At 45.3% G+C, this 27,632-nt stretch overlaps 1 protein-coding gene across 3 annotated transcripts in view; it reads right to left on the bottom strand.

Annotated features, from left to right (window-relative positions):
- Positions 1-3,756: 3,756 nt before the first annotated feature.
- The window catches only part of MAP7D2 (MAP7 domain containing 2), a 105,063-nt gene continuing 81,187 nt past the window's right edge, over positions 3,757-27,632 (bottom strand). For 2 of the 3 annotated variants that reach the window (XM_004435179.3, XM_087427565.1), the window contains exons 9-17: positions 22,838-23,115; positions 22,101-22,233; positions 13,805-14,030; positions 12,939-13,043; positions 11,855-11,911; positions 11,329-11,407; positions 10,410-10,596; positions 7,672-7,947; positions 3,757-5,277 (exon numbers count right to left, since the gene is read on the bottom strand). In XM_004435179.3, coding sequence (XP_004435236.1) covers positions 7,698-7,947; positions 10,410-10,596; positions 11,329-11,407; positions 11,855-11,911; positions 12,939-13,043; positions 13,805-14,030; positions 22,101-22,233; positions 22,838-23,115 — 1,315 coding nt within the window. In that variant the 3' untranslated portion in view covers positions 3,757-5,277; positions 7,672-7,697. The remainder of the gene's footprint in view (positions 5,278-7,671; positions 7,948-10,409; positions 10,597-11,328; positions 11,408-11,854; positions 11,912-12,938; positions 13,044-13,804; positions 14,031-22,100; positions 22,234-22,837; positions 23,116-27,632) is intronic. The other variant, XM_087427566.1, reaches the window with a different exon arrangement.

Below are 27,632 nucleotides of genomic sequence, written 5' to 3'. Positions count from 1 at the left end.
ATGGCAAAGTTAGATCCAAAATTGTTTAGTGCCCTCCAGGGACAAACAGACATAACCTTTGGAGTTAGCTTTTCTACAGGACAAAAGTCATCTGCAACTTTCTGTCTACAAGTGAAGAACTCCAGAGACTGGGTCCTAGTCGATAGCACGTGCTCAGTCATACGAAGTTACATCCCATGAGACTCAGCAGCCCCTGGGGCTGCCTTGTTGCAACCACACTGGAGCAGGGCTTTGAAAGGGCGCACAGGTATCTTTTGGCCTTATTTCCACGTTCTAGATAATGTCTTACCATCAGTGAACACTGAACCTCATACCAGCCATTGGGGCTGTCACCACACAGGGGTGGCCCCTGAGAACCCTTCAGAAGGCCAGGTCCACTGAGCAAATGGAATTTATTCTTTCCTCCCAGTGGTACCAGTAAGATTCAGTTTGTTCTAAAACACCCTTTGAACCCTACCGTGGGGACTGCATTCCATCCAACATGACCTCTGCACGTCTACTTTGTGGGACCCAGCCCCTTCCTAGCTGTCACTTCTTTGTCGACAACTGTCTGGTTGTTTCAAAGGTGAGCCTGCACACACCTCTAGGAAGATGTGATTAAAAGACTAGTACAGCCGACGGGGAGCTCTTGGCTCTAATTCAAAAAAGAAATTACTTTACACAAAGGTTCAATTCCCTGGGACTCTATTCCTTGCATTTTGCGTTTCCTGAGATAAGGTGAGATGGGGAAAGCCTGCCTTAATACTTTCTTGGAAGTCCAGAAGGTTGGCTGCTTTAGACCTTTCCCCTGACACCAACCATCCCTCAGTGCCAATCGAAAGGATTAAACTTGGGCATTTTCTAACTGCCGCACAGAAGCTTCTGGCTTATTTACCGCAGAGCTGAAAGGAGAAGTGAGGAGTGAATTCTCCAGGTGTGACATCTGAAGCCTATCAGCTCCTTCTGCCTTTTGCAAAGTGCCCCTCCAGGCTCTGGGCTTGGAAGGGGTGACTTCTTTCCACAGTGCAGAGTGCCCACTGTCTTGGACCCTGACCTGGACCTTAGGGCCAAAAAAGAGAAAAGCCAGCACTGAAACGCTCCCTCCCTCCTGGTGAACATGGGCCATCTGTCCCAGAAACACGAGGGCAAGGAGAGCACATCACCAAGGGGTCAGGATTTTCAAAGCACTTTAAATCCATTTCACCCACTCATGTCTCTCATCGACCTAGAAGGCCCATGCTGGGTATCTGATAAGTGAGCCCATGTTGGGCATTTGATCCAATATTTATGCACAGAGAATGTGGAACACCACAAAACAGCCCACATGAATTAAGTTACATAAACACCACCCTAATTTGGCCTATCAGAAGGGGGAGAAGGGGAAGTGACTGGTTCAGGGAAAACTATTTTCAAATCCCACGTTCTTGCTTCTAGGCACAATGAGGACTTGAACTAACGATGAAGCCAAGCTCTGCTGCTTTGAGTAGAGAGATGGGTAAGAAACGCTTGCAAAAGCACACTCAGATGAAAACGTTCTAGAATTAGATAGTGGTGATGGTTGCACAACTTTGTGAATATCCCAAAGATGGAGTTGTATACTTTAAAAGGGGAAATTTTTATGGTATGAGAATGATATCTCAATCGTTTTTTCTTATAAAAGCACACTCAGAGCTAGGTTCCCCATGGGGGTTCTGGCCCCTCTCAGCTATGCGCGCCTACTCCAGCAAAATACTTCTGCTCTTCTCAGGGGCAGAAGAGCCTGTCAACTCCCCTGGAGGCACGAAAGCAGGGGCCCTGGGGTCAACCCCAGCTCTGCCAAGTTCCAGCTGTGTCTCCTTGGGGAAGTAACGCTCTCCTACCTACCTCACAGCCTGGAGAAGTCTTAGGCCCACCTGGAGCATAGCAGGAACTCAGGACATGCTGATTGCTAAGGTCCACTCTCGCAGAAGCAGCTTAAACCTCGGCGAGTAGAGGCCACTTCTTCCCACGGCCTGAGATCATGGCGCACCCCGGGAGGCCTGTCACTTCAGGATCCTCGGAAGCTGCTACTAAGCCCTGCACTTAAATTTTTCCCTGACTTACACCTTGAACCATACTTGGTACCCACACCTTGGACCCCACTCCTGTCTTTATCGTTTCCTCACTGACTTCCGGGCCCTTATCTCCACCCCATCAGAGATGCTCAACTCAACTGACCCTCAGGAAACACTAAACCACGTGCTATCTTTCTACAGGTACAAATGGTCCACCCCAGCCCCATCATACCTTGAATTCTTATCTCTTGGGTATGTCACTGATCTGTTTCTAGTCCAAATTTTGTCTATTTCTCTATCAGACTATACTGTTTTAGTCACGGAAATTTTATCACATATTCTATTTGACGGGAGAAATTCTCCCTTTTTAAAAATTCATTTTGTAAGTTTCTTAGCTTTGTGTTCACTTTCCTACATGAACTGTACAGTTATATTTTCAAGTTGTAAAAAAGACACCGTATTGATTGGAACGTCATTTAATTTACAAATACTGCACAAATGCAAGAGCCACCTGCTATTGGTCTTCTTCACATGTATAGGTTTTCTCATTCGGGGAAATGGCATGGCTTTCCATTTACATCTACTCTAATGTCCCCCAGTCAAGTGTTAGACACGGCTTGTTATTTCCAGGAATTTTATGAGTTTTGTTAGGATCTATTTCCTGTTTATGTGTAAGAAAACTATTGATTTGTCTTTATTTAGTAGTTGGCTCCCCTGTGAAATTATTCTAAGCTTTTCAGTTGTTTCTTTTGGGTTCCCCAAAAAAGACTACCTGTAAAGGCTTCTCTTTTCTAATGTTTCTAAGAGTTCTCACTCCATTTTCTTACATAATTGTGCTTCCTGAACGATGCTGAAGAGTAGGGATGGAGGTCACCCTGTGTTGTGCCCCAATGTAATGAGTATACCTCTAGAAAACAAATTAATTCTCTACATTTGCTTTCTAAATTTAGTTTACAAAAGTATTTGATTAATAGGAAACCTGAACATACTAAGAACAATTTAGAATGTTCACAAAATAGAAATTGCTCTTAGGAGTGACTGGCCACCACTGTGACCCTCTGGCCAGAGCTCACGATGACAGAAGCTACTCGTACATAATGCCACTGCCAAAGGCCAGCATACGGAGAATTAGGATGTCCACTCCCGGCCCTCATTAGAGGCTTTGTCAGCAGAGCTGGGCAGGGCTGCATTGACCCGGCCCTTGGCTTTGGAGACGGCAGCCCAGAAGTTACCACAAGGGTTCCAACATCCCTATTCCAGTCCTGTCCCCACCCCCTGGCTCCTGGTCTTGGCTGGTACTGTCTCCCAGGCGGTAGACAAGCTGAGAACTAGATACAAAAAGCTGGTCTGGGTTTCAGCGTACTGGAAAATAACGGTCACCATTCCCATCATAATTTTGTTTAAATGCCAGATTGCTATGTGGAATGTTTTCATAGATTACGCTAAGCTTAACCACATTTAAGCTAGCTAGAAATCCCACACACATTAGCGGTATGAAAGTACAGCAACTTGACTGTACTTAGAAGTTCATGATGCCCTACAGGCAGCTCATCGATTAAGCTTATTCCCATAGTTGGCTTCACTTGGAACTGACAACAGAGGAATTTTAACAAGTTTGACAGGGAAAGGACACCCGCATAGGATTTTTGTTGTTTTTCCACATAGGTTTTAAAAAATCTGGTTTGGTTTCAGCACATTTCTTCATTGATCCTACAGAAACAAACAAAACACTAGCACACCATCAGACTCCGCAATGAAAATGTATTTCACATTGAACACAACATACACATCATGCAAATGAGGCATCACCACAGTCACAATGGTGCTGTGAGGTACAACAGATCACAACAAAACAGACAGCAAAATAAAGCTGTAAGAAAGATGGCGAGGCATTTTTTTGAAAGACAGACCATGCTATCATTTTCTGTGTGCTTGTCATAGAAGGGATTCCCCTCGATATTCAAGATCAATGGCACTGCATAATTGGAGGCATGTGTTTTATTTAGTATATACACATACACAATCATACACAGTTTCCATAACTAATAAAGTCTTAAACTGGTGTTAGAAGCACATGAACAAGATTACTGTTGAGACTTCTTTATATCTCCTGGTTGCAAATCTCAGTCAGAATTATGAATCTTTCCAAACTCTTTATTGTACAACTCAAAAAAAAAGTGTCAAAGAAGAAAAGGTCGTTTTAATCGGAAAGTCACATTTCACCACAAGAAACAAAATTAAGAAAACAGATTATTAGATGGCATAAAATGCATGGAGTATACATTCTAGCATCATTTGTCCCCCGTTCAGATGTTTTTATGTTCACGTGACATACTGGGTCCAGTTCAGGGCCTCCTTGTTTCAGAGCACTATGATTTTCATTTGTGCCTGGTTTTATTAGAGGTGAGCAAACACAGGAGCAAACAAACAAACAAAAGCTCCAAGATCCAAGAGAAAAACAACAGCAACAACATGAACACCAACCACCTGTGCATGAGACACACAATTCATTCAGTCCAAAAGCCACTTGATGGTTTGGAGTGACTATAGCTTAAAGATTTTAAGGTGCAACATGAAAAGGTCCTTGCTAGATTCAGGTGCCATGTCTATAAGAATATGCATAAGGGAACAGAAATCATTCCACACTGTTTAATGGCTTCCTTACTCAACCAGACTTATTCCTCTAGACCCCCAAGGAGTAATGTGGAGCAATGCATTTTGCAGGTGGCTAAGCTTAACAATAAAAAACAGCTTCGTGATAGTAACTTCCAACAAAGAAACCCGGAGGTGGGGGGAACCCTCCTGAATTTCTTCTTCTAAACATAGACAGGGAGATAAGCAGCCCAAGTTCAGTATACGTTTAAGTAGAGTCTGGGTAAATGTCTAGAATATTTACAGGAAAAGACATCTAAATGTTTATGTGCTCCAACTCTGGGAAGAAGAAGTGTTATAAGGTGAATTTCCAAGCCGGCATCACTGGGGTTATTCGGAGGATCACTATGATCATAGAGTAGTTCAGGAAGCACTGTATCAGCAGCTGAAGCTCATAAATAGAACCAGAACATGAAACTTCGCTAAAGCCCGACAAGGCCAACATCTCAAGGTTCTCCCAAGAGTGGCCAGTGTATGACATATTAACTAGGAATACAGCTACATTTCAAACTAATAATTTGGAATCCAGTGGTTAAGGACAACAGAAGCTTCTTCAGACGGCTGGTTGCTGGGATTTGACTACCAGCATCTTCACATGTTCTCCAAACACCACCTGTGTCAATTCAAAAACGGAATCAGGTGAGACCAATGAAGAGGCTGCCTATATATCCCTTGCAATATGTAGTATCTATTCTCTCTTATTAAAATGATCACACAGTATGGGACTTTCTACCTTCTTGGTAATTCTGTTTTCAGTTGAGTCTCTCTCTCAATGGAAGTGCTATAGGATTTTGTGTAGGACTATTCTCTTAGGTGGGCTAAATTTTCTTTGTGTGGGACTGTCCTAAAACCTGCAGAATATTTAATGTCCCAAGCTTTGCTTTCCAAATGCCAGTGTTGCCCCCAGCCATTGTGACAACAAAAACCCCCAACCCGTTTCCAAATGCCCCCCAGTGGGGGTTGTACCACCTCTGGTTGAGAAGAATTTGAGAACTAGACTGTTTGACAAATTAAAATACAAGCAGTGTGAAGAAAATTATCTAGGCAAGATTTTTTTTATCTGTTTGGACAGGGATTTTACACTCAAGTTAGAGACGAAGGAAACAGATTTGAGGAGCCATGAATTCTCTCCACGGTTTTGTGGATTTTCTGGTCCTTCCTGGATAGTGAGGTCAGTGAACAGAAGGGTTCAAGGTATGCTAACAACAAAAGAAACCTCTTACCAAGTATTAAGCTATAGAACTGTCAGGGAACTAGAATGCTCAGGTGAACTGGTTTTTTTGTGTGTCCAAGAAGGCAGTTGCTCTTCCAAACCAGGGACATGGTTTATTCTAAAAATTACCCAACACACACTCCCTCTCACGTCCTCTCAAAAGGTGGTTCTCTCAAAAGGACCACAAGTGCTTTTCCAAGAGCCGAGAGAAGCAAACTCTCAAGTGCACTGTTTACACGCAATAGCTGAGGTCAGGGAGAAATAAGTACACGAAACACAGCGACCTGGGCTGTGTGGCCTCCCCAACCTGGTCCCTCATTTGAGGAACAGAAAGGTTGAACTAAATCTTATCAAGCATTGAAGTTCTGTTACAGGAGTGGAGCACCATAAAAAATAAAGTGACTGAGAGAATGCTGAGAATACAAAAATGTTTTTAAGAGTCTAAAGTGGGAGGAGCAATTGGAATTATTAAGTTATGAAAGGATTTTTTTTTTGTGTGTGTGAGGAAGATCAGCCCTGAGCTAACACCCATGCCAATCCTCCTCTTTTTGCTGAGGAAGACCAGCCCTGAGCTAACATCTATTGCCAATCCTCCTCCTTTTTTTTCCCCCTTTTCTCCCCAAAGCCCCAGTAGATAGTTGTATGTCACAGCTGCACATCCTTCTAGTTGCTGTATGTGGGACGCGGCCTCAGCATGGCCGGAGAAGCAGTGTGTCGGTGTGCGCCTGGGATCCAAACCCCGGGCCGCCAGTAGCGGTGCGCATGCACTTAACTGCTAAGCCACAGGGCCGGCCCCTGAAAGGATTTGATGATAGATTCTAGTGATGTTTTCACCATTCAAAAAGAAGCCCCAAACTGAAGTAAATCCAATGTGAGGTGTGTATAACTAAGTGCACATAAGTGCAGAGTGTTTATAACCCAGAGATATAACTTAACAAATGAGAAGAGCTTCTAGAAGCATTGTGGCAAGAAAAAAGGTCAAAAGTGGGGAAGAAAAGCTTCAGGGCACAAACTTCAGTTCCTCCCTCTTTCCCCCACTCCCTCAGGTGTGATCCAAGAACAGATGTTTGCTTTGAAAGAATCAAGAACGGGTCAATAGAACAGCAAATCATTTAGCCCAATACTCATCAATTTATACGAATGATTCTAGATAGTATATGCATGTCACTGAATAAAACTAGGGGAGAAATTCATTTTATTAACACTGCCTAGGGGCCGGCCCCATGGCTTAGCGGTTAAGAGCGCGCACTCCGCTGCTGGCGGCCCGGGTTCGGATCCCGGGCGCGCACCGACACACCGCTTCTCCAGCCATGCTGAGGCCGCGTCCCACATACAGCAACTGGAGGGATGTGCAGCTATGACATACAACTATCTACTGGGGCTTTGGGAAAAAATAGATAAATAAAATTACAAAAAAACAAAAAACAAAAAAAAACACTGCCTTGTACCGCTATTACGTAGAGCGCTCTCGCTTTGCCTCTAAAAAAGATGCTACTTGAGACAGATGATGGGTCAAACTTTTAGCCAGTGCTTCTCACACACACCCCATCCACACACCCCACACAGCAGGGGCGGGCGGGCACGTGGGGTGTGGTGCTGCAGGCTCTCATATGAAGGATTTACTTGATATCCATCTCAATTCTTGTGCGTGCTGCAATATATACCATATATTCATATTCATGTTGGTATTTTTCAAATAAAACTGACCATCCAGGAGGCTGAGTGATGTTTATCCTATCTTTACAAGCCCCGGGTAGGGAGTTATGGATTTAGACTATCACCAAAAGACTATACCTTTCATTAAAGAGATGTTGTATTTGTCAACAGAAGGTGTTCAGAGTGTTTTCTTGGCCAGGACTGTTAAATCCTTCAATCAGGTTTTTGTTACAGTCATCCAGGCTGAGATTCTCACTGGATCTCTTGGGGAACATGGGGGGGCCGGTGAAATCTAAGAGATCTTGAAGTGCTCGGGCATTACCAGTTCCGTTTTGGTCCAGAGACACCTCAGGAATCATTTCACTCACTGGTGAAAATTCTGGGATGGAGATAAGCTCTTCTTTTGAAACAGGACTGGGGGGAAGGAGATAAAGGGAAAAAGAGAAAGAGAAAGAGAGAGAGAGAGAGGAGAGGGAGAGAGAGGGAGGGAGCAAGAGAGAGGGAGAGAGAGATAGACAGACACAACTATTAACTCTATTTGTAATATTTCGTTATGCGACTCTTCTAGAGAAGATGGATTTAGAGTTGTGTGCGACACACTGCGAAAAATACAAGTTAGTTCAAATATGAGACACTAATAGACACGAGACCCCGGTGGATGAGAACAAAGGAAGTGGACTGAGCAGGGCTTTGAAGGCCAAGTGCACACTGCCCACAGGAAGAAAGAAAATGAAAACCACAGGCAGCAGCACTCTACTAGAGAGAAGCCAAGCACTTCCAGAACCTTCAAAATGGGAAACCCAAACAGAAAGCAAATGCTAGAAGTTAAAAGCAAGCTGAGGAAGGGCACAGGGCTCCTCGCACAGTGCCACCTTGGGGGAGCTGCTTTTCCTCCCCCGGCCTCAGTTTCCTCCACCGTAAAATGGGATGAACAATCATTTCGTCCTACCAGGGCTCCTGTAAGTGTGATGTGATCATGCTGGGGAAGAGTTCTGTGGAGCCGCCTGGACTAAGTGCTCAGTTAAGGTTGGGGCCATCATTATCAAGGACCGCATTACCCACCCAGTCACCTGCAGAGTGAATCTCTCCCACTGCTCCCTCTCTAAAGTGAGGCTTCCACTCCACCCTGACTTATCCCGCTTCTGCCCAGCCCTGCCTGGTTTTCTCTCTCTCTCCTCTCCCTAGAGATGGAAGGAGGAGTTTCAAAGCTGTCAGCCACAGGCCTAGCTGAGGGGTGGGCTGGGATTCGAGGGCCTGTCACCTGGAGTCTCTTTCAACAGCCAGAGTAAGGCTGCTGTTAAGCTTCATCTGTTCTTTTTTTCCTCCATAAGATCTTAGAGAACAATCTAGAAAAACCAGTTGAACTGCAGAAGATCCGTCTCCCTCACACGTGAGCCTAGTTAAGGAGCAGCAGCTGACCTAACACCACTTCTGGTGGCTGGAACCTGATAAAACTGCCTCATTAGCAGAAACATAGCCCCGTCTCCACCTTGCCGCACCTCCACTGCCTGGGTTTAAACAGCTGGTCAGAGCGTGGGGAGGAGAGAATGCCACCACAAACTTGGGTACCGCCCCCAGGAGAGGCCACAGGGAGAACTCAGTGCACACACAAAGCCCCTTCACCTTCTTGAACCCTGGCTGGTGCCACGTCTTGTCCCCTCCCTCAGAGACATAAAGAATAAGCACAGCTGGCTCAACATGGTGGGGGGGACAGGGAATGTTGTGTTAACCCTTAAGATGCCTCAGCTGTGTTCTCCTGGGGGCAAAGTGGTGCCAGTTAGGGAAGCCATGACAGTGGCAGGTGGTGGCAGGGGAGACCCAGGCAAGGGCTGAGGAGGCCCTGCTGTCCTTCTGTGCAGGACTTGTTCTACTGGTGACAGGGCTGCTGGACCCTGGGTTTTCACATATCTGGCTCAAGGCCAGGGAGCACAAGGTGGGATATTTACAATCAGCATGCACTAGGAAAGACCTTCCTCCCCCTCCCCCCACTCCCCACCAGACTAAGCTGAGAATTTACCGCCTAGAAGAGAAGGGTAAGCTCTGGCAGACTGGAGCTCTGGGAGAGCTTTTGCAAAACAGTGTCATTCCCTCCTGACTCAGAGAGCCACCCGCAACTCCAACTGCCCTGCCCAAGGCTCTCGGTTCCAGTGCCTCTGCCCCAACCCCGTGCTAACTGAGTTCTCCTTCTGGCTGGGATTAATTTACCAGGTGATGTCATCCACACACATACCAGTTTAAGAATTCCTTGTTTTTAGGATCTGAAAGCAAATTAATTTATCAAGTCTCTAATGACAAGTTCACTTAAGTATGAGACACTGGACATATTTGTCCCGTGCCCCACCCAGATCCCCTTACCCGTGGGTGCACCTTTCTCCCAGCTGCTAAGGACTCACAGCTGCCACCCCTTCTCTGGACAACTGCCTTTGGCTGACAGGAGCCCTACGTCCACAAAAGTTATACCTGCATTCCCCACCCTGGGTGGCCCAGAGTCAATGATTGATGGATAGCGGCAACCTCCCTTATCTCAATCAGACCACTCTCTGGTAGAAATTCATCCTCCAGAGCTCCCGTGAGACCAGCTGAGACCGCCTCCTTGCTTAGTGACTTCCCCTGCCCTATTCTGCTTCCCGCCTCCCCTTTCTCCTGAGAGCTCTCGCCGCTAAATCCCACACCCTAGAATCCCTGTCCCAGGCTCTACTTCTAGCGAACCCGACCCAAGACACTGATATTACACCACTGATTACACCAGCTTTCCTGAATGGCAACTGAACCTACTTTAGGTGATTTGGGTGTGTAAAAGACGAAGAAATCAACTAAGAGGCAGTTGAGGTGTCTGGGGAAGAGATGAGGCTCAAATGCAAAAGAAATGGACTTACCTCACATCCATAGACTGAACGTCTTCAGTGGAATCATCCAGACTGTTCGACTTCCCATCAAGGGCATCCAGATGAACAAGTCCCCCAACTGGTTTAAGCCCATTGGAGAAAATCTCTCGGGGAAAAGTTTCCGGGGCAGTGCGCCCCACACCATTTACTTCCTGGCAGGTGTTCAATCCATTGATTTCTGATTGAGAACACAACATCATTCTGTTAATCATACAATATCCAAAACAATGAAATAACAGGGGAAATATATATGTCGAGGCAATTAATCCTCTGCTTTACCAACAATGCAGCATCTTTTGCAAAAAGAACCCCATGTAATCACCATAACACAGGGAAAGATTAGACAAAAGACATTAGCAGTGTCTGTGCAGGGCTCATGACCCACCCAGGAGGCTTGGTGTCATAAACTGCACAGGTCCCCAGGCTCTGTGTAGCATTTTCTTGAGTCATAATGCAAAAGATAAATGTGAAGAGTGACTTTAAGATGGATATGCCTTTTCTGACTTTGGCTGCCATGAAATAGCCAAACCTAAGGAGTTTTAAATATACATGAGAGAAAAGAGCTGGACTACCCAGAAGTCTGGAAGACAGAAGAAACCGCCATAGCACAGCAGAGTCAGTTCTTAATGGAACCCGACCAGCAGCAGTTAAGCCCCCTGGAAAGCAGCATGGGTCAGCAGATGGCCGGTTCTCGCACTGGGATTATTAGAGTAACCAAGGAACCCAGTGGTTTCCAAAGAGACCTGACAGACCTGTGCTGGAGATGGAGACTCCACCAGGGAGGGCAAACTGCAGAGGCCCCTTGCAGCAGTAACGCTCTTAGGACCCACGGGTGCTTGTCCCCCACAGGAAGCGCTATGAGCCCTCACCTGCTGAAAGGAAGAACCCAAGAGCCAGACCTCACACTCACCTATTTTGTTGGGGACAACTGGTTTTATCTTATTTTCCACATACACAGCAGGCTGCAGCTCCACTTTTGGGTCTTCTTTCTGAAAACAAATAGAGGAAAGGCTGACTTGACATAGAAAGGCAAATGCTTTTGGAAAGCATCAGGGGATATCTGGAACCGTGCTGGGCCATCTGCCTGTTCCATGGTAATTCTTTGAATCTTCTGAGCTTATTACAAATGAGCTGTGCTTCCCTTACTAATATGTTACTATCCTCCTTTTTATTCATGGACTATTGTGCTTCTCCCTGCATCCTCACCCCATTTCTCTGAAGAAACTTTTTATTACCACCCCATCTCTGACACTCCTCTCTTAGACTCCTCTTTCCTTTCAGGCACCTATAGCCTCCTTAATCTAGCCAAGAACAAAGCAGGAAGAGCCCATTTTTTCTGGCTAATCCTTTCTGAGACCTACAATTTCACTGAATGTATCCTGCCATTCTTTTCTTCTCAGTACATGAACTATTAAAATGGTACTCTGAACGCCTACCTTCACTTCTGGAGACACATCACTCTTCCTTGTTCTCTTCATAATTTCATCTATTCTCTAGAAACCAAAAAGAACCAGATAAGAGGACTACAAGACCAATAACATAAAAGTAGCTGGGTTTATATGCAATTTCACATTTCTCAGAAAACTAGTAAAAGAGAAATGTCAGCAGAGGATAATGAGTATAGAAAGGTTTTCCACTGGTTTTGCAGATGTACATCTCTGCCCCATGAACAAGGCCAAATGCCTGAGAAGTGAATCAATAAATATCTAAATCAATATTCAATTTATATCCCATCTTTATTCTTAGGTTACCTAGAAATCAACAAATCACCACCTACATTCCAGAGGACCACCCTCTAGAAAGCCAGGCTGAGGTGCAGGAGAGGAGCCCACAGATCAGTCTCCTGGCTCCCAGGCCTACAGCAGTACAAAGCCCTGGCTGGAGCTAGGACATTATGAGAATGGACCTTTATAATCAACCTCCTTAAACCCAACTTTATCCAAAATTACATTAAATTTAAGTGGACTAAACACCCCAATTAAAAGACAAAGACTGTCAAATTGGATTAAAATAACAAATCTTGACTACATGCTACATATAAGAGACACACTTATAATGACAGACATAGGTTCAAAGCAAAAGGATGGAAAAAGATTTACCATGCAGATACTAATCATAAAAAGGCTGACAAAGCAGACTTTAAGACAAGAAGTATTAAAGAGATAAAGAAGGACATTTCATAATGATAAAGGGATCAGTTCAACAGGAAAATTCAATAATTTGAAATATATATTCATCTAACAGAAGAGCTTCAAAATATGTAAAACAAAAACTGATAGAACTGGAAGAAGAAACAGACAAATTCATAATCACGGATGGAACTTTTAACACATCTCTCACAGTTAACTGACAAAACAAGATGACAGAAAACTAATAAAGGTATAGAAGATTTGAACAGTATCAATGAACTTGACCTAATTGACAATTCTAAGATCACTCTACCCAACAGCTGCAGAACAGAACTGGATTCACTTCCTGTCCCTGCCTCATCCTAAGTCCTCCTGATCCCTTAGCCCTTACCTTCTTTCTCTCAAGACGCTCCTGCTCAATCTGCAGCATGATCTGTTCTCTTTCTAGACGCATCTGTTTAGCTGCCTCCTGGGCCTTTGCTTCTGCTTCTTCCTTCTGATAGAAACAGGTAAACCAAAGCATAGGCTTTACTAAGCTAAGAAAACACAGTAGTAATTCCCTGGGGTTTGCATATGTTCCTCCACCTCATCTTCTACCCCAAAGTAGGTGCTGCTCCAATATTCAATGTGGATTTACACAGCCTGCTCTATGACACAACAGACACGGTTGGGCCTCCCTCAATATAACTTTGGTCCACCATGTAAATCACCTGCAGACAGTTCCCATACATGGCCAAGGTCTTTCTGTGTCCGAGGGCAGTCTCTGGCCATGAAATGTGCATGTGGCCAGGAGTTTCAGGAAATTAATTTCCCAAGGATTGACTTTCAACCATGAGAGGCAGGAGTTGGTAGATAAATAACTCAGTTTCCTCATCTCTCAGAGGGAGAATTCTAAGGTATGTTCCACAGTCTCCTAGAGAGTCCCAAAGGGAGTATGTTCCAGTTGCATGGTAATCCACTCATCAATGTGCTTACATTGGCTTTCCTCTCACCCCCTTACCAGCTTCCTGGGATCTCCTCAATAAACTACTGGCATCCAAATTCTCATCCCAGGGTCTGCCTTTGGAGGAACCCAAACTGACATACAGCAAGCATTACTGACTTCGTTTTTACTGCCCAAAGTAACTCATATTTAATAACCAGCTCTGTTAAAGAAAAAACTTCAAGTAAATATTATGAGTCATTCAAATTTAGCTAATTTTACCTAATACTAACTAAGGCCCTTAAGGAAAGTCTATATGAAGACTCATACAGCACCTGCTTTTCAATCATGGCTTTTTCTTGCTTTTCTTTTTCTTGTTTTTCCTTTTCTTGCTCTTCTTTCAACAACAGCTCCTCCTTGGCCTTCCGCTTGGCCTCCTCTTCTGCCTTTCTTTTCTCTTCCTCCTCCTGCCGCTTCTTTTCCTCTTCTCGCTTACGGGCTTCCTCTTCTAGGCGAAGTCTTTCTTCCTCTGCCTTCCTTTTCAATTCCTCTCTCTCCAGCCTTTTGAGAACATAACTGTTGTTAGAAGATGGCGATATGCTTAAAAGGCGAACTGCCAAGAACTGTGTGCTGCCGTAGAGTGTAATGCGTGACACAGATGCATGCACTTGAATTAGTATCTTAAGAAAATGACTCATCCTTCCTGGAAAGCCACTCCAGTCCGTATATTTACCAAAAAAAAATATATTAACCAGGGTTGACTTTAAATTCTGTTATACAAAGAATAATGATGTATTGATTTGTGAATGCATTGTAATGAAGACACACATGTTCCCTAGTCAACCTACAAATGACCACAGCCCCATCATTCTTATTTAATGACAATTCTTTAAGCAAAATAAATATTAAAACCAATTTAAGATAGAAAAAAACTAGAAGTGTATCAATGGCCACAACTGTGCCAGCCAGAAATTTGAAAGCAGTGACTACGAGCTCAAAAAGTTCCCTTTGGGTTCTAATTGGTACTTGACTTATGAAGCAGCAAATGGAAGAAAATACTCAACAGAAACCTGACATTTAATACAGAAATTAAAGCATCTATTTTCCACTTTTTTTGGCAATCTTTAAAAATCTATTTTAGCTTTTATTCTTTGCTATATGAAAATTAAATGGGGGCTGGCCCGGTGGCGCAAGTGGTTAAGTGCGCGCACTCTGCTGCGGCAGCCCGGGGTTCGCCGGTTCGGATCCCAGGCGCGCACCAATGCACCGCTTGTCAAGCCATGCTGTGGCGGCATCCCATATAAAGTGGAGGAAGATGGGCACGGATGTTAGCCCAGGGCCAGTACTCCTCAGCAAAAAGAGGGGGATTGGCAGATGTTAGCTCAGGGCCGATCCTCCTCACAAAAAAAAAAAAAGAAAAGAAAATGGCAGTTAGACATTTTTCATCTAGAGACGAATGGTTGGTGATGTAATGATAAAGAGCTCTAAGCAGTGAGGGAAAATTCTGTAAGGTCTAAGCACTTGTTTTTACATTTCTAATGTTCTTCCTGCCCACATGTGTGTCACTTTCCTCATCTATGAAAAAAATGTAAGTAATCATACTCATCTGGCAGTGTGTTACTGACTGGCAATGTGACATATGGGCAGGACCAAGACTGCATTCTGATTGGGCCACTGGCTGTGTGACCTTCCTTAGAAAGTCACTCAACATTTCTCATGCTCATTTTAAAAATGGGAATAGCTATACTACTGGCTCCATGACACCACTGTGAGAATTAGATAATGCACAAGAAGCGCTTAGCACAATGCCTGGCCCTAGGTAGTCTCAAATGCTAGTCTGTTTTACAATGTAAAATGAATCCTCTCTGCAACTCCCAATGCCCTTTTAAATGCATCTATAAATCTGTATGTTTTTCAGAAATTACCTTTATTTGGAAGCAGGTGTCACTGACTTACTGGGTACTGTTATACTGTTACAAATAGATCAAGACTTAAAAAAGAGCATCCTTCTGTCCTAATGGTTGGCTTCAGAAGTGTGAAGGCCAATAGCCTATTGTGTCACCAAAGAAATATTTTAAAAGGTAAAGAACTACTTATAGACATTAGCCTAAGACTGTAACAGTACGTGATAACATATTCTGTGTTAGCAGAGGCAGCAGCGCCCAAAAGCATTGCTGGAACAACTGAAATTATTAACAAATATTCTGGAGAACTCTGGAGCATTACGGGGCCTAATCAGAAACACCAGTTCTTACATTCTTCAATGAAAGACTAAGGGCGCCCAACACAGGATTATCAAAAATGGACGTGCCAATAGCAAGACTTATCCAAAGGTTAATCAGAGTACTGTTTCAGTTCTTAGCCCTCTTTGAAGGAGCCGGTTGTGACTGTCCCAGAGAAGAAGTTAATACAGAAAGGATACATTGTGTATGAATTAATGCATAACCTACTTCATCTTTATCTTCATCTTCCAGATCTGAAAAGCCACTGTCTCTTCCATTTTACCATGAGAACTTCAGAGGTGCCCAATGCACCCACACGCAGTAACGCATCCTCTCAGCCCCTAAGTCTCCATAATCCTCACCATCACCCACGGCATAAATTCCTCCTCACAGGCCCATTAGCCCCTGCTTGTCCCTCCTGTTACAGACAAAATGCCCTCCATTAACCACACTCCGCTTCCCCCAAAGTAGGTAAAAACTGGCTTCCCCTGTGTGAAACCAAGTCCCTCAAAATCTTCTCTGAGGATGAACATTCTTCCTCTTCCTGCATAATGAACCAGAGAGAACATGGATTTGGTCGTTTCCCCATCACCCTTCTGCAGCAGGCCACCCCACCCCACTGCCCTTGCTATCATCACTAAGTTCCCTCCAGAGTTCATGTATGCAATTGTCACCCTCTCCGTCCTTGTTCCTGTCACCCACCCCCAACCTATCCCTGTTCCTTACCAGGTAGAAAGTACCAGAAAACTGTGCATCATGGTCATCATTCAGCATTTAGCAGATGCATCCCTTATCCCTGTCACCAGCCATCAGTGAGGGTCTTTAGGTAACGACTCTCATCTCTCAACTTCCAGCACCTCACCCCATCTTGTCCCACCCTTCTACCACATCCCTGACACGTGCTCAGCCTTGAATTGTTCCATCTGTGGACCAGTATGTGGATTTCACTGTTCTCTCTGCCTTATGTGCTTAAAAGTTTTCATTAAAAAAAGCTTAACCTTCACCTAAAACAGTGCCTGGTACTGTTCTAGTAGGTACTCAAGAAATACAGCATACCTTGGAGATGTTGCGGGTTCAGTTCTAGACCATTGCAATAAAGCGAATATTGCAATAAAGGGAGTCACACAAATTTTTTGGTTTCCTGGTGCATATAAAAGTTATGTTCACACTATACTGTAGTCTATTAAGTGTGCAATAGCATTACGTCTAAAAAATAATGTAATACCTTAATTAAAAAATACTTCATTGCTAAAAAATGCTAAAAAAAATAAAAATAAAAAAAGCTTAACCTTCAACATCCTAAATTTCACCTTCTTTGCTCTGCTCTCACCCCGCCCTTGGCTTCCTTCTCTCCTGACCTGCCCCGGTAGCACTGTGCAGACACTTGTGGCTGCTCCCTCTTCTCTCAGTGCCCTCTGGCCTCTCATCCCTTCATGAGCATTTCCAGGATGGCATGGAGGCCACTCTACTGCCCAACTCCAGGCTTGGGTGGCCCCCAGGACCTCTCGGGCCCTTCCTAGGCTGCCAACACTGGTTAGAGTAGGACCCAAACAAGGCTGACCAGTCACCTGTCCCTGGGCCTCAGCTACCACATCCAGCCTTTTATCCTCATCCTCCGGATCCCTACGGAAACAGTCCAACCTCTACCTCTCTGTCTTCAACACCCTCTTTAGTTGATGGTATTGCCCATCACTTTACAGAGATGACTGGGGCCACCCAATCTGGGCTTCCTAAACTTCTCTCCTCTGTGGCGTTACTACTCAGAAATTGTCCCCTTCCTTCTTTGCTTAGATGCAAAGGACTGTATATGTCACTACTTGTGCTACTAATTCCACACCCTCCCACACCCGTGTTCTGCCTACTCTCCCCTCTTCCTTCCATCGTTTCACCCTCCTACACATACCTTTGCACGGCCTGCAAAAATACTCAGGTCTCAGGCATCCCAAACAACTCCTTTTGGTCCCCTCTCCCCTGCCTTCCACTCACGGCCTCTTAACTTTTAGCCGATGTTCAGGGCCTCCACCCTCTCACTTCTTTCAAGCTGGCTTATGTCTCCACCCTTCTCCACAATTTCCCTCCAAAATCTTGGTTCATCTCCTAAACCCCAAGACCAACAGCCTTTCCTCTGCCTTGACACGTCTGGCCGGTGGAGACAGCATTAAACATCCCTCCTGTGAGGACCTCTCCACAACCCTGCGTGTGTGAGGCTGTTGCCATGGCTCTCTCTCGCTGCCTCAGCTGCCACCACACTCATCGCCCCCTACATTGGATGGGCCCTGCCTGCCCCAGCTCTCACTCCAAAAGCTTGCCACCTGGAGGCTCCACCAGTGAGACACCAGGTCTGAGCGGCATGAGGACCTCTGCCTGTGGTGCCAGGCCTGGTGCTAACTCTTGTGTGGACACTAAGCTTCAGCCTGGCTATGTGACCTTGCTCGGCGGGGGGGGGGGGGGGGGGGGTGCTGCCTGACTTCAATATCTTTCTCCATAGGCCCCTAGAAGCTATTTTAGCTTTTTAACATGTCTTAAAGTGACCCATTTTGGAATGCCAGTAAAATCTCTTGCTTGCTAGTTTCTGCCAGTGCCTTCCCCAGGGTGGACTCAAGGTCTAGGGTTTCTCGCCCCGACTCCAAGAATCCTGACTTACATCTTGGGCTATGCACAAGCCCAGGAGCTGTGCCCTATTCTGCGTGTTTCTAAGAAAGCCCCGATGTCACTGCTAGTGGGGACTGGACCAGCTATTGCTCTTCTTCCCAGGTCCCAGCTGTCTGGACTCCTTGTCAGCCCGTTTGTTCTGAGTAATCTCATCCCTGACTTGGATCGCGTCTCCCTCACCAGTTTGTGACAATAACTGGCTTTCCATGGTTTTACTCAAGTATCTTTATTTTTCTCTACATTCTCTCATGTGGCAACCACATTTCTGTGGCTTCAACTATTGACTCTAAGCACAAAACAGACGTGAGGATGATCTTAGTCCAAGACATGTCCACTGTGTTCCAGCCCCAGGCTGTCTGGTACTTTCCTTTCTCACCTCCCTCGTGGTGCTAGCAAAGCTTCATATTCTGGCAAGAGAGAGGAAAACTAGTTTTGGGTCAAGCGTATTGTTCCCATTTTTACCTAGGCTCTAGGCTGCAATTCCATTTCCAATTGCCTTGACATATTGCAGGCACCTTACACTTAGTTTATCTAAAACCAAATGGATAGTTTTTATCCTCGAAAACCACCTCCTTCTCTCCTTCCTTTATCTGTTATTGGGTATACCATTCTCCTACGTCTTTAGAATCAAACCTTAGCATCAGCTTTGAGCCAGCCCGTTTCTGTTGAGCTGTGTGAGTCCACAGACTGGAGCTGAACCCCCGACGTGAACTCACCCTCGCTTCTCCAGGTCTACCTTCACCATCCTGCGTTAGCCCTTGCCTTCTCTTAAGCCATGACTGCAATGCTTCCTTAGTTGGGCCTCTTCCTCCTTCTCTGCCTTCCTCATACATTTACTGAGCGCCAGCACAGGCGATCCAAAGACTGTATCCCAGCCTTGTAAGGTGCTTACTAGGGGGAAGGAGGCCTGTGAACAAACGAGGCTATGTCAGTCAGCCCAAAGCTGGGTTCCAGAAGGGTAAAGAGTGGGAGAGGTCAGTTCTTTCCCAAGTGCAGGGCAGAAAGACTGCAGAGAGGGAGAAAGGCTTGACTTGAGTGTGGAGAAAGGAAGACGAGTCTGGTGAGAAGGAGCCCAAGTCCACATAGGGCAGAGGAAAAGCAGAGGTGTAGAGACGCGGAGCTGCGTGGTGGGGCCATGTCAAGGAGCTCTGCACACTTGTGCCCAGGGTGCTGGAGGTAGAGGGGCAGGTGGTGGCCAGGTCACGGCCGGCCTTGAAGGCCTGTTGATGAGTTTGGATGGATCCTGTGGGCAGGGGAGTCGCCAGCTTGTTAAAGGATGGGAGCAGGACAATGACACTTATTTGAGAACAGTCACTGGGGACACAGTGCAGACAGCAGACAAGCTCCGAGAGACCTAGAGCAGGGAGGTCAGTTGGGACGCCCAAGACACAGTCCAGGTAAGAGACAACAGGGGCCAGAGCTCAGGAGGAGAGGAGGGCTGAAAGATAAGGGAGAGGACAGAGGCTATGGGGCAGCCCAGAAGGACCCGACAACTGACGGGATACTGAGCAGAAGGGGCGGGGGGAGTTGAAAGCTGGCTCTGAGACTTCTGATTTGGGTGCCTGGAGAGATGGGGGTACAGAGCTTGTGAAAGGAAGAGGAAGTTTAGGAGAAAGAGAATAAGGTCTGCCTTGGAAATGCTCAATTTGAGATGCGTAGGGGACACACTCAAAGGAAAGCATAAAGCAGTTAGAAATACAGCCTCTAGGTTCTAGACCAGTGCTATCCGATAGAACTTTCTGTGATGAGGGTAATGTTCTCAAGATTTGTGCTGTCCAATATGGTAGCTACGAGCCATGTAGCTATTGAGCACTTGAAATGTGGCTAGTACAGCTTAGGAACTGAATTTTACTTAATTTTAGTGAATTTACATTTCAGTAGCCACATGGCACGAGAGGCTATGGTACTGGATAGCGCAGCCCCAGCAAGAGACCAGGCCATAGGCATGGACTCAGGAGTCATCAGTACACCTGTGTTATTTAGTGCCTCCCTTGTACCAGAAAGTATTGAAGGTTTACAAAGCAAGATGAAATTAGCTTCAGAAACAGACATTAGAAGAAGGCAAAGAGAAAATGAGGGTAGAAAGGGAGATGAGAGCAGAGTTGGTTTAGCACGCTAAATGTTCAACATGAAACCAGTGCGTAGAATGTGAGCCCCAAATCTTTTGAAGCCAGAGGAAACTGGCAGCATGACTGGGGCACTGGCAGAGCAGGACAGAGCACCACTGTTCAGGGAGGGCTTGTCAGGGGAAGCTGGCTAAAGACTGAGGGCTGGGAGCCCAGGTGACACGTGAGGGGATGAGGGGTGGACAGAGGACACTGAGAAGGAGAGGCCAAAGAAGTAAGGGCAAGCTTGACAAGGTCAAAGCCAACAAAGAAATGGATTAAGAGTCTGGCAATTAGGAGAAATGGTGAGTGTGAGGTTTGAAGACTGAATGTGATTTGAGGAAATGAAGACAGGGAGTACAGTCAATTCTTCAGGAGCTGGGCTGTGAAGGAAATGTGAGAGAGGGTGGCTGCTGGAAGGTCAAGAACTTTACCTTCCTAAGCACACAGCTACAGTCACGTTACTTACCTGCTCAGGGCCTGCAATCACCAAGGCCTATCATTTGAAGTCCTGTGATTCATCTTCATCTCCTGCAAACTCCCTTCATGCATCCTGTGGCCCACCCAAACCAGCCAAAACACATCACTCAACAAAAAGATCTGCCACTGTTGACCAAAAGGGTGGAGGCAGGAAAAATCATCAGAGAAGTCCAGAATTTGAAGAAGGGACGAGTCAGACCCACCCCCATCCCTTTTTTAAAAATAAATCAGCAAACCTGTAATCAGAGACCACAAAAGACTTGCCAAAGTCACTCAAGGATCACAAATATTCTATTATTTATGACTCTAAATTCAGTGCTGGTCTTGAAGTGCTGCAGCATGGCTTGCTTTCTGTCATGTTAATTCTCTAAAACAGGATTGGATTGCACTCTGTAATCATCCTAAAAGGTTCCTTTAGCAATTTAATGATAAAATCTGCCTTGTCCCTCAACATGCATTCTTCTCTGAATACAAAGATCAGAAAACGCAGAACTGTCTGTATTTTGAACAAGTGCCCTGGTACTAACAACGCAGTGGTTCTCAAACTTGGGAGCTATTGAAGCAGCACAGGGCCTGGGCCTCTGTGTTTTCACTGCATTCCCCCAATGGTTCTGGCCCCCTCCAAAGTTTAGGGACCACTGCCAAGACGTCTTCTGTTGTGCTCCAGGATGGAAGTCCCTGTACCTCGTATCTTGTGGACTATGAGGTGGGCTTCTACCTCTTCTAGGGGCATCTGCTCCACCCTCCTCTCTCACTTGGGGGTGCGAGTTAGGGTAATGTGGGGGAAAAACACGATTCAGGAAGCAGAATCAAGACCTCTACCTCTGGAACCTCCTGTCTTTTCAGGGAGAACCTCATTTTATAAACAAAGTTCAAACTCCCCTGATAGCTCTGTGAGGCCTGGCTGGCCTTCGAGTCCAAGAGGAAAACGAGGGCTGTCGATAACACCTAGATTCAGGAACTATGAGATTCCAGGTTGTCTGAAAGGAGCAAAGTTCCATCGCTGTTAATTATATCTAATAGAAGATGCAGTCTCCTGAACACCTGCCATGCAGACCTATACTTCTGCCAAGCTTTCATCAATATGAAAACTCTAGACCAGAAAGACGAGTTGTTCTTTCCACCACAGCCTTTTACATGAGATCATGATAAAACTCTGAGCACCCTCATACCTTTCTTGTTCTTCCTTCTCCAGCCGTTCCTGCTCTTCCTGTTCCTTCTGCAGCCGAGCCTGTCGTCTCTTCTCAGCAAGGATTTTCGCAGCCTCTCCTGCATCGGTGGTGCCTGCTGTGGGCTTTCCTGAGCCTGCATCAGAAGAAAAGATCAAGGAAAGTGAAATAGTGATTGTACTCCCACTGCAGCTGCCACCTGGAAAAGAAAAATCCAACCCAGGGGGTGATGGGAAATGCTGCCAGGACTAGCACAATTAGCCACTGAGCAGGGAAGCTGCAATGGGCTGGCCGTGACCCTGGATGCTTTCCACAGTGGAGGGTAGTAGAAAGGTGAGGAGGAGAGACGGGGTCGCCAGCAAGTCCCACAGGAGCCACCACCACTGTGCCCATCTGGGCAAACTCACCCCATTCATCACAGAAGCTTAAAGGACTAAAGGAAGACCCTCTCTGTGGGAAGTGCAGATGCTGGCTGGATGCAGCTCGGTACCCCTGTGGGCTTCCGCGGCCCTGAGCAGCGTCAGCCCCTAAGCCTCCTCACCAGGGGACCCTCAGGAGACCGAGAGGAAGGATTCAGGGGTAACGTGCAAGCCTGAGAAAGCAGCACGAGGGCATGAAGCTGTCTCAGCGAATAAATTCCCTTCTCTCCCCCAAACACGAAACTCCCACATGGATCGGGTCAGAGGGAGAACTGGCTGGGGAAGCCCAGGCCCGGGGCAGCGGCGGCAAGGAGGGCCTACCTCCGCTGCTCTCGGCCCTCCCTCCTGCGGCTGCATGCTTCTCATGCTTCTCCGTGGCATGCCTGTCCGCCACGTGCTTCTCCGGGACTTCCTCCCCGTGTGCGGCGGCTGCCTGCTGAGCCAGGGCACCTTCCCTTTCCTTGTTGCTCTTCTCTTTCTCAGCTTTCTTCTTGGGTGTTTCCTGGCTGGGAAGGGCAGGCGAGCGGTATTTCACAGGAGACCCTGGGTACGGCTGCTTCACATGCTTTGGAGACTGTGGATACACTTTTGAAGTTGCTCTGGAAAATAAAAAACATGCCAGAAGATGATTACTGGGCCTGACCACAGAACCCTCTGTTCCTAAGACACCTAGTTCCAAAAAGTTAAACAATTTCGTCCTTCAGGAGGAAAAAATGTAAGGCTTCTCACACATTCACAAGTCCCTGAAGTCCTCTCACCCTAACAGGAACATACGGTGTCTGTAAGATGTCCCTGTGGAAGGGACAATATTTTAGGAGTCCATCCAGCTGGTGATGCCATGTCCTGATTTCACTTAAGTTTGATGACAACTTAAGGATGGAGTGTTAGGCATTTTCCCACTTCCTCTTTTTAGATGAACACCAGGGTTGGATCTGGCTTTAGCACATGGCAATGGATGAGCTGGCTCTTTTTTTTCTATTGTGCAAAATATATGTAACATAAAATGTACCATCTTAACCATTTTTAAGTATACAGTTCAGAGGCATTAAGTACATTCAAACTGTGGTGCAAGCAACACCACCATACACCTCCAGTACCCTGTACCCGTTAAACACTAACTCCCTATTCCTGCCTCTCCCAGTCCATGGCAACCACCCTTCTGCTTTCTGTTTCTAGGAATCTGACTATTCCAGGTACCTACAGTATTTGTCCTTTTGTGTCTGGCTTATTTCACTCAGCATAATGTCTTCAAGGTTCCTGGTTCCTTTTTTAAAAAAATTTACCTACACTGAGGTATAATTTACATCCAGTTCCTTTTTAAATACTGAGGAACAAAGTCAGCCAACAGGTGGGGAGAGGGGGTGTCTTTTTGGAGGTTCTTAAGGTTTAAAAGAATCTCTCCTGCTGCTGGGAAGATGTAAAATGTGAGGACAAGCCCATTTCTACCCAGGGAAACACTGCTGTGTTCAAACGTGGAGCTTGTCTTATGTCTGTCGCAAGAAGGTCCATTATTAGATACGCTGGCCCAGGCCTGGCTCCTGGTGAGTGCTGGGTGCTGATGATGTACGTAACAGCTGTTGGGGCCTGGGGCAGGCCACTCCAAATTATCCCACAATGGCATATTGATTGTTTTGAATTAAAGTTACTTGAGAAGCAGCCAATGCAGAAAAAAAGGCATTTTTGACCCTCCTCTCTGTTTCACTTGAAAGCAGGAAATAAATCTCCCATGTGAAAGGTGCTCTCCCTGCATCCTTAATCAGAGCTGGGGAATTCAGGGTCGAGATGGCTGCATAAACAAACCTTGCTAATTTACTGCCTCAACTCTGCTTAAATTCCTCACTAATTACATACTTCGAACATAAGTTTCTTAGTCCTGTCATTCCTCACAAATTTACTGTTTCTTTATGTAAAAAGATATAAAAGCAGCCTGCTTTGCCCATCCTGGAGAGCATCATTTTCATGATTCTCCCGTGCACACAGAATTAAATTGGGTTTTTCTCCTGTTAATCTGGTCCTGTGGCAATTTTAATAGTCCAGCAATAAGAATACAAGAAGGGTAGAAGGGAGAATTTCTCCCTCTCTGACACAGCTTAGCTTCAGATGCTGAGTTTATCCAGAATTTCGCACAGGGATGCGGCATTTGTACAGAGTTCCTTTAGGAACAACATAAAGTAACCTCTACATAAATTACAAATTGTCACTCTCAATTCTGTAGCAGGTGGAACCATATGAAATCGCTAAAACATGCATACCTCAGACATATTACAGGTTCAGCTCCGGACCACCGCAATAAAGCTAATATCGCAATAAAGCAAGTCACAAGAATTTTTTGGTCTCCCAGTGCATATAAAAGTTACGTTTACACTATACCGTAGTCTATTAAGTGTGTAATAGCATTATGTCTAAAAAAAGTACATACCTTAATTTAAAAATACTTTATTGCTAAAAAACGATAATCTGAACCTTCAGTGAGTCGTAATCTTTTGGCTGGTGGAGGGTCTTGCCCTTGATGTATGCCTGCTGACAGATCAGGGCAGTGGTTGCCGAAGGTTGGGGTGGCGGTGGCAATTTCTTAAACTAAGGCAACAACAAAGTTTGCCGCATTGATTTGTCTGTAGCATGCAACGCTGCCTGATAGCATTTCACCCGCAGTAGAACTTCTTTCAAAATTGGAGTCAACCCTCTCAAACCCTGCTGCTGCTTTATCAACTAAGTTTATGTCATATTCTAAATCCTTTGTTGTCATTTCAACAATCTTCATAGCATCTTCACCAGGAGTAGATTTCATCTCCAGAAACCATTTTCTTTGCTCATCCATAAAAAGCAACATCCATTAAAGTTTTATCATGAGATTTCAGCAATTCAGTCACATCTTCAGGCTCCACTTCTAGTTCTAGTTCTCTTGCTATTTCCACCACATCTGCAGCTAGTTTCTCCACTGAAGTCTTGAACCCCTCAAAGTCATCCATGAGTGTTGGAATCAACTTCTTCCATACTCCTGTTAATATTGATATTTTGACCTCTTCCCATGAATCACGAATCTTCTTAATGGCATCTAGAATGGTGAATCCTTTCCAGAGGTTTTCAATTTACTTTGCCCAGATCCATCAGAGGAACCACTATCTATGGCAGCTATAGCCTTACAAAATATATTTCTTAAATAATAAACCTGAAAGTCAAAATTACTCCTTGATCCACGGGCTACAGAATGGATGTTGTGTTAGCAGGCATGAAAACAACATTAACCTTGTTGTACATCTCCATCAGAGCTCTCAGATGCATTGTCAATGAGCAGTAATATCTGAAAGGAATCTTTGTTTCTGAGCAGTAGGTCTTAACAGCAGGCTTAAAATATTCAGTAAACTATGTTGTAAACAGATGTGCTGTCATCCAGGCTTTGTTCTTCCATTTATAGAGCACAGGCAGAGTAGATTTAGCATAATTCTTAAGGGCCCTGGGATTTTCAGAGTGGTAAATGAGCATGGGCTTAACTTGAAGTCACCAGCTGCATTAGCCCCTAACAAGAGACTCAGCCCGTCCTTTGAAGCTTTGAAGCCAGGCACTGACTTCTCCTCTCTAGCTATGAAAGTCCTAGATGGCATCTTCTTCCAATAGAAGGCTGTTTTGTCTACATTGAAAATCTGTCATTTAGGGGCCGGCCCCGTGGCTTAGCGGTTAAGTGTGCGTGCTCCGCTACTGGTGGCCCGGGTTTGGATCCCGGGCGTGCACCGACGCACCGCTTCTCCAGCCATGCTGAGGCGGCGTCCCACATACAGCAACGAGAAGCATGTGCAACTATGACATACAACTATCTACTGGGGCTTTGGGGAAAAAAAAAGGAGGAAGATTGGCAATAGATGTTAGCTCAGAGCCGGTCTTCCTCAGCAAAAAGAGGAGGATTGGCAATGGATGTTAGCTCAGGGCTGATCTTCCTCGGAAAAAAAAGAAAAAGAAAATCTGTCGTTTAGTGTAGCCACCTTCATGAATGATCTTAGCTAGATCTTCTGGATAACTTGCTGCAGCTTCTACATCAGCCCTTGCCGCTTCCCCTTGCACGTTTATGTTATGGAGACGGCTTCTTTCCTTAAACCTTATGAACCACTCTGCTAGCATCACACTTTTCTTCTGCAGCTTCCTCACCTCTCTCAGCCTTCATAGAGATTAGGACCTTGCTCTGGATTAGGCTTTGGCTTAAGGGAATGCTGTGGCTGGTCTGATATCCTATTTAGACCACTAAAACTTTCTCCATATCAGCAATAAGGCTATTGCGCTTTCTTAGCTTCTGAGATCAGGCATGTTCAGGGTGGTATGGCCAGAGAGTATTTCGATTTCTTATCTGTGTGCTCACTGGAGCAGCACTTTTAATTTCCTTCAAGAACTTTTCCTTTGCATTCATAACTTGGCTAACTGGTGCAAGAGGCCTAGTACTTAGAGGCCACTGTAGGGTTATTAACTGGCTTAATTTCAATATTGTTGTGTCTCAGGGAATAGGGAGGCCTGAGGAGAGGGAGAGAAATGGAGGAATGGCCAGTCGGTGGACAAGTCAGAGCAACACAACATTTATCGATTAAGTTTGCCATCTTTTATGGGGGCAATTTGTGGCACCCCTAAACAATTACAATAGTAACATCAAAGATCACTGATCACAGATCACCATAACAAAGATAATAATAATGAAAAAGTTTGAAATATTGTGAGAATTACCAAAATATGACATAGACACATAAAATGAGCAAGTGCTGCTGGTGCTGATAGACTTGCTCGACGCAGTGTTGCCACAAATCTTCAATTTGTGAAAAACGCAACATCTGTGAAGCACAATAAAATAAAGTATGCCTGTATTCAACTGTTTTTGACCTACAGAAATAGCAATAAACATGGCAACTCAACCTAACATTAAAGGCCAATTTCTCACCAGAGACTTAAAGAGTTAACTAATTAGATCCTGATGGTAAGGAAAAAATATGATCAGATCAATACTAAACTTAGTCTTGAGCTGGAAAAGCATCCTTAAGTGGTCTGTGGACTGGGTAAGATGCAGGCCAGTTTTCCAATGATACTCTTATGCTACAAGGCCAGCTCCAGGTGCCCAGGAAAACACCTTCTCTCAGTCAAA

Source organism: Ceratotherium simum, chromosome X (assembly GCF_057802395.1).
Source record: "Ceratotherium simum simum isolate JZ-2026a chromosome X, ASM5780239v1, whole genome shotgun sequence".
NCBI lineage: Eukaryota > Metazoa > Chordata > Mammalia > Perissodactyla > Rhinocerotidae > Ceratotherium > Ceratotherium simum.
Note: the sequence above shows the minus strand (reverse complement) of the source record. Positions and strands in the feature narration are given on the sequence as shown.